This window comes from Tyto alba, unplaced genomic scaffold, assembly GCF_018691265.1.
Source record: "Tyto alba isolate M040663 unplaced genomic scaffold, T.alba_DEE_v4.0 Super-Scaffold_8, whole genome shotgun sequence".
In the NCBI taxonomy this organism is placed as follows: Eukaryota; Metazoa; Chordata; class Aves; order Strigiformes; family Tytonidae; genus Tyto; species Tyto alba.
Window position 1 is genome coordinate 12,615,747 of NW_024881329.1, and position 13,377 is coordinate 12,629,123.

The 13,377-nt window shown below is 48.0% G+C and overlaps 1 protein-coding gene across 13 annotated transcripts in view; it reads left to right on the forward strand.

Moving 5' to 3' along the window:
- PAX6 (paired box 6) overlaps nucleotides 1-11,505 on the forward strand; it is a 26,199-nt gene extending 14,694 nt beyond the window's left edge. For 4 of the 13 annotated variants that reach the window (XM_042785150.1, XM_042785149.1, XM_042785151.1 and 1 more), the window contains 9 exons: nucleotides 225-266; nucleotides 360-575; nucleotides 1,113-1,278; nucleotides 5,678-5,836; nucleotides 6,659-6,741; nucleotides 7,005-7,155; nucleotides 7,272-7,387; nucleotides 9,397-9,547; nucleotides 10,403-11,505. In XM_042785150.1, coding sequence (XP_042641084.1) covers nucleotides 225-266; nucleotides 360-575; nucleotides 1,113-1,278; nucleotides 5,678-5,836; nucleotides 6,659-6,741; nucleotides 7,005-7,155; nucleotides 7,272-7,387; nucleotides 9,397-9,547; nucleotides 10,403-10,488 — 1,170 coding nt within the window. In that variant the 3' untranslated portion in view covers nucleotides 10,489-11,505. The remainder of the gene's footprint in view (nucleotides 1-224; nucleotides 267-359; nucleotides 576-1,112; nucleotides 1,279-5,677; nucleotides 5,837-6,658; nucleotides 6,742-7,004; nucleotides 7,156-7,271; nucleotides 7,388-9,396; nucleotides 9,548-10,402) is intronic. The other 9 variants (XM_042785154.1, XM_042785155.1, XM_042785158.1 and 6 more) reach the window with 8 other exon arrangements.
- Nucleotides 11,506-13,377: the final 1,872 nt, after the last annotated feature.

Sequence of the window (13,377 nt, forward strand, 5' to 3'; positions counted from 1 at the left end):
CTATTGTTCACGTTTAAGGCGTATTTTAACATTGATACTAAAGGAATTACGTTTTGACCAGATTTTTTTTCTTCCAAATGTTTTTAAAGTATCACTTTTGTAGACGCTAGGGCCACGAATGTGTTTTTTTTTTTTTTTTTTTTTTTTTAAAAAAAAAAAAAAGAAAAAAAAAAGATTCTCTAAGTAAGTTCTCATACCATTTAAGGTATATTTTTGTGTTATAGACCCATGCAGATGCAAAAGTCCAAGTGCTGGACAATCAAAACGTAAGCTTGTCATTGTTTAATGCATACTTAAACAATTTTATTTTTGTCTTGAAATTATTAATAATGTGATTTTCTGTCCGCTTCCCTATCCAGGTGTCGAATGGATGTGTGAGTAAAATTTTGGGCAGGTATTACGAAACTGGCTCCATCAGACCCAGGGCAATCGGAGGTAGTAAACCGAGAGTAGCGACTCCAGAAGTTGTAAGCAAAATAGCGCAGTATAAACGAGAGTGCCCCTCCATCTTTGCGTGGGAGATTCGAGACAGATTACTATCAGAGGGGGTCTGTACCAACGATAATATACCCAGTGTAAGTTCATGAAAAAAACCTTCCTGTGTGCTGTGTACAATGCTGGGTAGCCGTAGCGAGCCTCTGCTTCCTTTGTTTTGATACCAGATGAGAGGATAGCAGGTTCACATCATTTGCATGTGGCAGGGTCAGACGCATTTTTTCATACAGAATCTGACAAATGCCTTTAAGGAGGGAAAAAAAAATAAAAAACACACGGGTCACCCCTGCACCTGGCGCCTCAGGACTGCGAGCATCAGTCGAAGCCATCACTCTGTTTTTGCAGGGTTGGGTTTGGGGCTTTTTTTTTTTTTTTTTTCTTTTTCTCCCCCCCCTCCCCACCCCCCCCCCCCCGTGGCTTGTTTGTTTGTTTGCACCACCACCAGCAGTAAGCGAGTCGGGGCGGCTGGGACACGGCGGTACGGGGCGGCCGCAGCCGCAGACTTGCGCCCAGGTGGAGCCGCTCGCAGCGCGGAGGGGGGCGCGGAAGTTGCGCGGGTGGTTCGCGGGGAGCGCGCTACCGCACTACCATTGCCTTTCCTGTCCTCTGCCTTCCAGGTGTCGTCGATAAACAGAGTCCTCCGCAACCTGGCTAGCGAAAAGCAACAGATGGGTGCCGACGGGATGTACGACAAGCTAAGGATGCTGAACGGGCAGACGGGGACCTGGGGCACCCGGCCCGGCTGGTACCCCGGCACCTCGGTACCCGGGCAGCCCGCCCAAGGTAAGGGACAGCCCGGCCGCCGCTCCCCGGCGCAGCTCGCCTCGGCCCGGCCCGGCGGAGGTGGTCCCGGTCCCGGTTGTCCCCCCGGCCGCCGTGCTGAGGGCGGTGGGCAAGTTCCTCGGGCAGCGGCTGAGGGCCCTCCGCGGGCAGGTGGGCGCAGGGCCGGTGGCCGGGGGGGGTGTCCCAGCCCCGGGGGGGGGGCTCCGGTGGCCCGGCGGGGGGGCCCGGGAGCGGCTCCGCCAAAGCGGCGGCTGCCGAGCTGCGGGGCCGGCAGCCGGGCGGGGGCCGGGGCTGAGCCTCGACCTCGGCCAGCAGCCCCGTAATCAGGGCGCCCGCTGCCCGCCCCGGCCGCCTTCCCGTGCTGGGGTCTCCAGGGCCGGGGAGATCGGTAACTATCTCCGTAGGGCTGATTATAGCTCCTCCTCAATGGACCCGAAACAACTTTGTAAATATAGGAAACTGTTTATCCTGAAGATTAATAGGTATTTGTTGTAGGAATGACAAGGGGATAATATGAAGGATAATGGGATGTTACGTTACATACTTAAGATGGTTAATGGCTTCTTTTTGAATACGGGCTCTGTTGAGGCTCGGCTCTCTCCCTGGCTGTGGTCATTCCTTTAGAAGAGGTGTCTATATACAACAACCTGCTTTTTGTTTTCACCCCGCAAGGAAAAAAAAATCGGTAACAGTGTGCGGAATATCTGGTACAAAGGATGTTTCTGTCACACGCAAGAATTTGTTATGGGAACAATTCTGTCGCTATGTAATTGCTCATTAGAGATCGTTTTGTTTCTCATTAAGGCGACATGAATAAGCGTCTAGTTGAAGGAGACAGCTGTAGAAATGTTCCACAGGAGACCTCTGGACACGATATGGCACCGCTTGCCAATTAGACATGTCAGTTTTAAGAGAAGAAAACAATCTATGAAGGACACTAGAAAGATAGAGCGGAGCCCTCGCTTCCCTCCACCCCCACTTTGGTGGATTTTTTTTTTTTTTTTTTTTTTTTATTTTGTTTTGCCCGATGTCCCCCCTCTGAGCCGGGACGACTCCCTCCGGCTCACCCCTTCCTGCTGCGGCGGGGGCTGCCCCCGCTCCGCGGCCCTGTCCGCACCCGCGAGCCGAACCGCGGGGCTGTGCGCGGCGGAGGGGAGCGCATTTTGCGCCCGTGCGCCTCCAAATGGCCAGGGCGCCCTCCCTTCCCACCGGTTTGGTTTTGTATGGTTGGTTGTTTTTTGTTTGTTTGTTTGTTTGCTTGTTTTATCTTTTTGTAGAAAAGGCGTGAAAGTGAGAAATTTAGGGCGCCCCCGTCCCTGCCCTCCCCGCTGCAGAGCGGTGCTTCCGGGCCCAGCTCCGCGCGGGGTGCGCGGGTGCGGAGCGGCGCGGTGCGGTGCGGGCGCACCTGGGGCCAGGCGGCCCTTGGCCGCCCCAGCGCTGCGGCGGAGGCGCCCGGGTCTGGGAGGGGGTCGGTGGAACTGCTGGGGGCTGGTGGTGACGACCCCTCCCCGTGGCGTGGGGATGAGAGCAGTTTCCGCGGGGGAGAGCTGGCCCCGGGCAGGAGCGCGCCGGGGCGGGAGGACCCCGGGAGCCCTCTCCCAAATTGCAATCGAAATAAAGCGGTGCGGAGCGGCGCGGAGCGGGGCGGGCAGGGTGGCTCGGGCCGCGGGTGCGTGGGCGCGTGGGCAGGAGAGGCGAGGGGGAGACAGGCAGGCCCTTAAAACATCCGCATCGCAAAATTAAAATTAATAAAATGGATTTCCTCTGGAATATTCATGCTCCCTCTAACGTTTTCCCCTTGCAGGGGTATGTTACTGGATTTTAAGAGTCCATTACTCAAAAAGCATAAGGCGAGGTTAGGTCTCAGAGGGGTACAAATATGGTCTCAATCTGATAAACGCCATGCAGCAGTGAATAAAATAATGGATACACGAGGGCTGACAGAACAAAAAGAGACATCTCTATCCGGGAGAAATTCTCCAGTGATTTAGTGGTTTTAGGGATCACCGAGACACTGTTTCTTATCTTTTCCCCCCCCCCTCCTTCTCTTATAAGACTAAAGCCTTCTATAGGATTTAGACACTTTCTCTTTCAACAGATGCTACAATGTTTTGATCCCGGCTCTATAGCTGAGAGGTGCCGCAATTGGTTTGCTATCTTTTTTTGCTTGTTTTCCGCCTCACTGATTAAGACACTAAGAAACTAAGGAATGATTTTATTTCCCAGCTTTTTTTTTTTTTTTTTTTTTTTTTTTTTCTCCAGGAAACAAATCCTATACCCAGCGTCAGATGGTCTGGCTATAGGATAATAGGGACGGACATTCACTCGCTTTCTTACGGATTAGGTCTGGAAGGTGGAACAACCCTATTGAGATCGCTCCTTTTAGGTTTTGTTTTGTTTTGTTTTGTTTTTTAAAAGGGGGGGAGCTTCTAAAAAGAAGATATCTTAATTGTCCGGCGCGAGGGTTTTAAATCATAAGCGTGCTTAGGTGAAACTTTTAGCTGGCTCAGAGGCTTGGGGGGAGGTGGGGAGCGCCCGGAGATGATGTTGCCAAAAACCCGTGGCTTCAGAAGTTTAAAAATAGGTGGGGACGGGGCCACACACAAAAGGGGCGCCCGGTTGGGGCTGCCCCGGGTTGGGGCTCCCCGGCGGCGGCACGGCGCGCTGCCGGCCCCGACGGCGCGGGGAGGGGGAGGGGGGCGGCCATCCCCGCCGCCTTTGGGCGGCTCCCCCCGCCCTCTCCCCCCCCCCCCTCCCCCGGCCCGGTCCGTGGCGGTGCGGACAGTGATGGATGAGCGCGGTGGCGGAGGTTAAGCGCGGCCCCCGCGGCGGGCGGGCGCGGCCCCCGGCGCTGCCACCAGCGCTCGGCCGGGCGGCTGCCCCGGCGCGGCGGCGCTCCCCGGGCCGGGGGCTTTGTGTGCCCCTGAAAGGCGGGTCCCCCCCCCCCCCGCTATTCACCCGCCGCCGGCCGCCTCAATGGGGCTGCGGCCGCCCATATGGTGACCACGGCCGCTGAATCCCTGTGTTTAAATGGGGGAGAAAGTTCGGGTTTTAAAACATTTCAAAGTGGTTGAAAGGGTCCCACCAGATCCTGTCACAATTCCCCCCGAGCTTTGAAGGCCGGGGCCATTGTTCGCCGATTATAAATGATATTACTTTAAAGTTGATTTCCCACAATATTTAAAGGATGTAGCGGGAGTGTCGCTATTTATTTTTGGTGTAACTTTTCAAGGGAATTAGCATAAGTAGCCCATGCGTCCCTCATCCTGTCTCCCCCTTTATGCGACATCAAAACGCCTCAAAAAAATATGCTTTGAAAGGAGAGGGAGAGCTAATTTAGGGACAACGACTTCTCTGGCTCGACAGAAATGTCCATTTCTTTTGCCCACGGCGGCCTGGGGTGCCCGCAGAGCCCCGCAGAGCCAGCCCAACCTGGGACGCATCCCTGCGGCTGCCCGAAAGGAGAGCACAATGAAACTTTCCCCCTGTTTAATGACAGAAATTACATTAAAAGTGGTGGAAGTGCCCTAATTAAAAATGTACCGCTTAAATGATATGCCAAATGTTCAGCTGCAGAATAGCGTATTTAGCTAGTTAGTGAACTCGCTACTATTTCTTTTAAAATTACATGTTAAAATTTTAAAAGAAATCTTACTTTTCTCTGGTGCAACACATTACAAAGAATGGACAGTCCTTTTATCTAAATATAAAATTCCATTTTCAGCAATTATAGCCTGTTCTTGGTGATGATATAATTACAGCTGTGCTCAGTAATAGGTGTCAAGGCAATGCACACTCATACAATAGTTGAATAAAACTGCAGAACAATGCAGGCACTTCTAAATTCACAACCTTTAAAATGAAATTGACTGTGCAGAATTCAAATAAAAACTGGATAAATATTTTTTAAAAAAGATTACAAGCTTGGTTTGGTTTCTTAATAGCATTTTCTGCAAACCTATCAACATCTAATTGATTAGATAGGAATTACTGATTATAGATAATCTGAAATACTGAACATCACTATTTTAAATATAGCAATAGGTAAATAAATGCAGCAGACAGAGGAGACTGCCATGGCACTTCAGCAGCGATTCATGGAAAGAATCACTTTCAGGGGAAAGTGTTTTTATGCAGGTTTTATTCCAGAGGAAAAACAAAATGAAATTAAGACCAGACGATTGTAATTCCTCATCTCCAATGTTCAGGATAATGCTGAAGACTGAAATGTTTCTGTGTTACCCGTGTCATTAGCGCAATGTCGCTTTGATACCTGAGACATTTTTAAGGGAGGGTGTCAGCAAACATGGCCGAACTTGTTTCCAATCGTGTTATTTCTCTGATAGGGATCGTAAAACAAGGGTACCTGCGTTTCACTTTCCGACTCTCGGTTCCGCAGATGGCTGTCCACAACAGGAGGGAGGAGGGGAAAACACTAACTCCATCAGCTCTAACGGAGAAGATTCAGACGAGGCCCAAATGAGACTCCAGCTGAAAAGAAAGCTGCAGAGAAATAGAACATCCTTTACCCAAGAGCAAATCGAAGCCCTTGAGAAAGGTGAGTGACTTCTTCCTACAGCTGAAGCAGGAGAGGAGAGCAAAATGTGCCCTGGCTATAGTAAAAACTGCACAGAGGCATGGCATTCATGTGCCTTATATATATGTATATATTTTAAGTCCGTGGCTCCCTCCATGCTCTTTTATTCACTGCGCTCCAAATATTCATCGATGGCTCCGATATGCAATGAAAAGCTGTTAAAGGGTTCTCAAGGGGAATGTGCTGAGGGCACAGCTCATACCGAAACACGGGTGTTACACTCCCGGATCCACGGGGAGGGGGATAAATCTCCTCCCGCTGACTGTGCCGCATCCCCGGCCGGGCACGCTGGGCAGGCGAGGGCAGGCAGCTGGGGCTGGCAGCAGCCCTCCGTGCCTGCCCCCACGCTGGCGCCCCAGCCCCAGCGCTGCTGCTGCCCGGGGCTGGGAGCAGGTGCCCTTTTCCCTGACCGGCCCGGGTGCATCTCGCCTCTGAGCCACTGCGGATCTTTGTTCTTATTTTCCACTGTTATTTAGCAACGTGCCATTTCACTTCTTGGTGACAGGGTCAGAGCTGCCTTGGGGACCCCCTCAGCAGAGGCTGAAGCCCTCACTGCTTCCTGAAGGATGCAGCGTTGCACCCAAGCCTGCCTATCCCCTTAGCCTTATTCGCTAGCAGGCAAGGCATCCTTCCTAACACACAGACACACACAAAAAGCTCAGATTTGCCTTTACAGCAATGTTTTTTAAGAGCATTTAGAGCATAGGCAGCACAGGAATGACTGACTTTACAGTCGGCCACATTAACTCTTTGCAACTAATGCAACAATATTTCCTTATGCAGAATTTGAGAGGACCCACTATCCCGATGTGTTTGCAAGAGAGAGACTAGCTGCTAAAATAGACCTGCCTGAAGCAAGGATACAGGTACTGAGTTGCTGTGCAATTTTGACTATTATTATTTTTACTCTTGTTATTCTAATATTATTATTCCTGGCTTCTCAAAGAACAGGGCAGCCCCTATTTATGATTGGGTCCATCTCCCCCTTCAGGAAAATTACCGCAGCTGGGGTTTGCTTTTGCATGTTGCTTTGCTACACAGCAAGCCAGCTTTCTATTAGCATGGCCTTCAGTTATGTGGGGGAGGTCTTTGTAAGCTCATTCACATGTCTCAAATGCTGTGTTTTCAGGTGTGGTTTTCTAACAGAAGGGCCAAGTGGAGAAGGGAAGAGAAGCTGAGGAACCAGCGAAGACAAGCCAGCAACACTCCCAGCCACATTCCCATCAGTAGTAGTTTCAGCACAAGCGTTTACCAGCCGATCCCGCAACCAACCACCCCCGGTAATGCCACCAACCCACTCATGTTCCTCCATCCTATTGGGAAAATGAGACTCTGAGACTGTATCGCTGATTGTGGTTAAACTAATGTGTTCATCTATTTGTCTATTCTATTATAGTTTCCTCTTTCACATCAGGTTCCATGTTGGGCAGAACGGACACGGCGCTCACAAACACGTACAGCGCGCTGCCGCCCATGCCTAGCTTCACCATGGCCAACAACCTACCTATGCAAGTAAGTCCAGCGTTGCCGCCATGGCACGAGGCTCCCTCGGGACTCGGTGGCCCCTCGGGTGTGCGGGAGCGTGGGTGGGGGCCCTTCTTCTGCAGGATGGTGCGTTACGGACCCAACCCACGCTGCAGGGAAACTGGCACCATAGGCTTCCCCAGCGTCTGAAAGAATGCTCTATTTGGGTGAATCACAAGGGAAAGGGTACTGTAAGACCCAGTGCTCAACAAGTGCTTTTCCTGAATTTTAAAAGAGAAAGGTCCTCAAATTTACAAGGCAACAAATCGGGGATGAAAAAAAACTTTTTGGAAAAACCCTGAGGTTAACCGATGGAACTCACTGGTGCATGATTGTGGAAACCGCTGCCCGCATACACTGCTGGAGGCATCCAACCTTCTCAGTGTAGGTAATGTGGTGGCGGCACATTAGGAACACCTGAGAGAGGGAAGGATGTGATTAGCGTCAGTGGTTATGCCAGCTAAGCCAGAATTGCAAGAGCTGTCAATCCTCATGCCTGAAAGCATTAGCTGATCACCAGCTGGGTTAGGAAGAAATCTATTCCTTTGGGGTCTGTTTCTATAGACCTTTCAGATGCAAAATTCCTCCTTTTTTAATGGTGGGGTTGGCCTAGGAAGGTGCTGGCCAATTACGGGAGTTTTACAGCTTTGTCTGAGGCACACAGCATTGACCACTGCTGGAGACAGGCGAGCAGATTAGAGAGCCTGACTCCTTCACTGCGGCAATTACTATGTTACTAATTGCTGAACCAAAATTAACCAAATAAAGTTAGAGTCTCGCAAGTCTGCAGAAAGAAATGACGTTGGCTAGGTTGCTATTTCGTGATGTTGGAGGCCGGCGGTGCCATTCCTGGCAGTGAGCTGAGAGCTGATGACAAAAGATCAAAAGGCTGATACAGGAGGGGACCCTTGGGAAAGCAGGAGGCCCCTGATTCACCGCTGGGCACCTGGGCAGGGACATGGCACATGTGAGCTGCGCTGGAAAGTCTTGCCTACGTGGCCACCATGGCGTGATGGCCACACGATGTTGGAGCGGGAGATTTGGCAGCCGAACCATCGGCATCTCCCCGTGGATGCGCAGCGCGTTGCTGGTTCTCCCAGAGCACAGCGTGTGTGCTTAGCGAGGGAGGTTGTCAGTATTTTTGGAGATGGCATGTGTCAGGGATGTGCAGACAGAGGAAATATGTGCAGACATGTTGAGTCTTGTGTGCTCAGAGTTGGAATTACTCATCCTGCTTCCTGCTCCCCTGCTGCCTCTCCGTGTCGGGGCTGCATCGGTCCCCACTCCCCTGGAACCCCAGAGCAGGGGATGCCCCTGCTTGGTCCCTCTCGAGCATTGTGCCATCCCTCACACCCTGCTCCCAGCTGTTCTCCCCCCCTGGCAGATGGAATTTTAGGGGTTTGGAGTTTAGGTAAATGGAGATGTCTGCCCTCCCGAGATGCTGCTGGCATGGCTTTGGGGTGACTGTGCCTCTGATGGGGGATCAACCCACATGTCATGTGTGCGTATGTGCAATGGGCTTGCAGATGTAGGTCTAGCCCATGTGCCTCAGCAGAATAATTTTTAGTTACACCCATAACAGCTTTTTAGTTACACCACCAAATGCAACATAAGATGCTAGCCCTGTCTCTGTGCAAATGTCATGAGACATCTTTCTTCTATGTAAGTACAAACAAGGGTCGTGCTCAGGCTTTGGTTCCTTGGCTTAGGTATGTGACACCTTCATTAGCATCTAGATGGAGGGATCTGCTCGCCAAGCACGTCTGAAAACATGCTGGTGACTGTTCATGTTGTTTCTGTAGACCAAAAACCTCTGGGAAGAGGCTCTTGGTTGAGCTCCTAAATAGGGCTTTACATCTAGGTCCCCAAATTTGAAACTGAAGCTTGTTTTCACTTGTGCACGCTGGTTCTGAGGGCTGGCACATCAATCCAGAACAGCATAATGCCATGTTTACCTCGGCCGATACTTAACGCTGTTTTGCCCTTTGCTCCCATAGCCCCCGGTACCCAGCCAGACCTCCTCCTACTCTTGCATGCTGCCCACCAGTCCATCGGTGAATGGACGGAGCTATGATACATATACCCCTCCTCACATGCAGACACACATGAACAGCCAGCCGATGGGCACCTCTGGCACCACTTCCACAGGTGAGTGGCCCCCAGCTCCTCCCATCTTTCTGCCAGCACGTATTCCTTGCTCCGGCCATTAGGTTTCTCACATGTATTCTGTGGGGGAAGCCTCTCCCCATCGCAGAGAGAGGTCACTGTCAGGTTTAGTAGCTGCTGACCCAGGCAGAAGATGAAAATGTATAACCTTGTGGGCTAGAGGAGAAAATCTGATTTTTAAGCTGCTGCTGGAGGGGTAGATGAAAGACAGTTGATTAACAGAGGTGGCGTTTGAATAGCAGTACAGTGGAAAGCTCTTCAGTGAGGTCCCCATCCTGCAAGATCCTCCCTGTATAATTAATTTCTAAAGCAGCATTTATTCATTAAATTTCAGTGGAAGTACTCACACCTGTGAAGTTAAGCGTATGTGAAAGTGTTTGCAGGACTCGGTGTGTTTTTACTGCGTCTGTGTCAGAGGCTGTTTTTTGCTAATATTTGAAGTTCTTAAAGAGGCAGGTAACCTGTAGAAATATTAACTTATGCATAAGAAGGCAAAATAGGGTAAAAAAGGGTGTCAGCATAAGCAGGAGCAAGACAGACATGTTTTTTTAAAAATAGAAATGTTCAGTGTATTTTGGGCTGAATTCCCAACTGATACAAATAAGCTGAGGCTCTGGTATTTATCTCAAAGCATGACAGTTTATTTATAACAACAAATCATTGAGATGTGCATAGGTTTTTAAAATATACACCCCCCTCCCCACCTGATTCTGCAGGCTAGTAGATGGTGAGATTTAATACTTACTGGAATACAAGCACAAATCTGTGAAACTGTAAAGCAAAAATTGTGCTATGTATAGAAAAACTAAAATATCCATTTTCACTCTCAATTTTCAGGTCTCATTTCCCCTGGAGTGTCAGTTCCAGTTCAAGTTCCTGGCAGTGAACCTGATATGTCTCAATACTGGCCAAGATTACAGTAAAACATGTGTTAATTCCGTAAATGACTATATGGACAACAGTTGGATGTTCAGCAGTATTTTATAAAGGAAGAATGGCTCTCAGAGTACTTCTGTACTGCAACTGTGCCCTATGCTGTAACACATGGAAAAGACTTTCACATGGACCTTTGTACACTGAAGGCATTATATCAGTTGGAACAAATCTTCATTTTGGTATCCAAACTTTTATTCATTTTGGTGTATTATTTGTAAATGGGCATTTGTATGTTATAATGAAAAAAAAAAAAGAACAATGTAGACTGGATGGATGTTTGATCTGTGTTGGTCATCAAGTTGTTTTAAAAAAAGAAAAAAAAAAAAAGAAAAAAAAAGAAGCCATGATCAACAACCTTTGCCACGAATTTAAGAGTTTTATCAAGATATATCGAATACTTCTACCAACCTGTTCATAGATTATGGATTGATGTTCCAAGTTTGTATCATTCCATTGCATATAATTAAACCTGGAACAATACGCACTAGATTTATGTAAGAAAAATATCTGTTGGTATTCCCAAAGGTTGTTAACGGCTGAAGCTATGTGCAAAGAGGGGTTAAGAAAGAACTTCGATGAAGAAAAGAGTGATAGATAAAAGGTAGATTGTGTCTTCGATATAATCCAATTTGTTTTATGTCGAAATGTAAGTATTTGTCTTCCCTAGAAATCTCCCAGAATGATTTCTATAATAAAGTTAATTTCATTTATATTTGACAAGAATATTCTATAGATGTTTTATACACATTTTCATGCATCATACGTTTCTTTTTGGTCGGCAAGAGTTAATTGTTCTTAGATATAGTTGTACTACTGTTCACAGTCCAATCATTTTTGTGCATCTAGAATTCATTCCTAATCAATTAAAAGTGCTTGCAAGAGTTTTAAACTTAAGTGTTTTGAAGTTGTTCACAACTACATATCAAAATTAACCATTGTTGATTGTAAAAACCATGCCAAAGCCTTTGTATTTCCTTTATTATACTATTTTCTTTTTAACCTTATAGTGTGGTGTTGCAAATTTTGTTACTGTGTTAGGTTAATCTCATTAAGTTTTATTTTGCATTTATTTTCAGTTTTCAATAAGGAGGGATTCTTAAGAAAGGTTTTTATAGACTTTCAGCCTTTCCACCAGCCTGTAATTTGGGCTAACAAAAAGAAGATAGGTTCACGTATCTAATTGCAGCTGAGAGCAGGAGGAGATTGTTTATTTAGCTCGGGTTTCTGGGGATGCTCTAAATGAACTCCAGAATCCAGCAGAATTTCCAGTGGGGAGTTTGCATCGTGCCAGTCTGTGGTGGAGACACGATGCATGCCTGTTTCTATCTGTTGTAATTATACATCAAGTAGGTATAGACACATACACACACAAATATACATTCCTGACTTCTTAAAATTGTTTTTGTTAGGATGCTTAAAAAGAAAAAAAAAACCCAGCTGTGTTTCTAACAGGCTCTTTGGGAGAGTGAATACCATCCCTTTATATTGCCACACAGCACAATCTTAGTGTAATTTTCCATTGAACTTGTAACCTGGTTAATACCTCAATGCGCTTTGTGTGAGGGTTGTTAGTGTGGGCGTGGGTGGAGAGCTGCATGTCAAGGAATAATGAGAGAAGACAAATCAACAGGCAACAACAATGCGAGCTGGGACTGGCTAGTGAAAGCTAAAGGCCTTTAGTCACTGGCAGGGAAATCTAAACATTCCCATATCTATGAAGCTGGCTCATTGTGGTGCAGTTGTTACTTGCGATGCTGTGCTGAAAAAGGGATCTCATGATTAAAAAGCCAATGCGTGGGGAGTTTTGAGTCAAAGCACAGGCATCACAAGCAGCCTTTGTAAAGCAAAGATACTATCTAGGCTGGTTATGTTTTCCTTTCGGCATATTTGTCACTGCAGATAACACTTCACTGTAAACTTGGAGTAACAGAGTTGTGGTGCTGAGGTAGTCACAATGCTGCAGACAACATTAAATGCACGTAAACTTTGAATCCTTTAGGGACAAAGAGCAGCTTTGCTCAAAGCATGAGAGAGTAGTTAATAAAATCAAGGGCCCAAAGCAAGCCAAAATGTGCAAAAACAATAGACTAAAATCTTTCTTCTTAATTGATACTGGTCATTTGTAAGTATATTTGCTATATTAGCATTAAGTAGTTTTAATTACCTGGAAGCCATCCATTGGCAAATATTAATGAAACATGGATTTTTTTTTTTTATGTATATTTCTATCAGACATGCAAATGCACATCATACATTTTTAAGATATGGATAGATTGCATTAAACACCACAATAGGCAGGTCCTTTCTCACATAGCTAAACTGACTCTGGGAACAATTAATTACACGTAAAAACCCAGCATTTCGATAGCCACTTAGTGTGTTTATACCTACTAATGTAGTTTGTTATCTAAATGCCAACTTCTGCTCAACCAGGAATGGAAATGAGCTTCCCATCCCTTCCTCCCCCAAGAGCTTTTGTGCCACGGTTGCCGTTTCTGCAGGTGCCGATACGTGGGTGGAGGCAGCTCCCCGTAGCTCTTCCCTGCCCTTCCTGGGTTTTCCTGGCCGTGCAGCTCCAGCGCCTGTGGTCCAGCTGCTGGTGGCCTCCATCGAGCCATCGCCAGCCCTGTATGCCCCTTCTGAAGCCTTCCTCAGGGCAGGCTGTGCTGGGGGGCTGCAGCCCCCCAGAGCCCCGCACTGCTGCAGTCGCAGCAACGCTATAAAGCGGTTGCATGTGCGGGTGAACCTTGAGCTTTTTTTGATGACAGGCTAGCTTGCCGCAGCGGAGAGGAGACGTTTCTGGCTCATTGGCTCGTTGCTGTGCCCTGTGGAAGGACGTCGGTGGGGAAAAGTCCCTGGCTGGCTGCACATCGGGA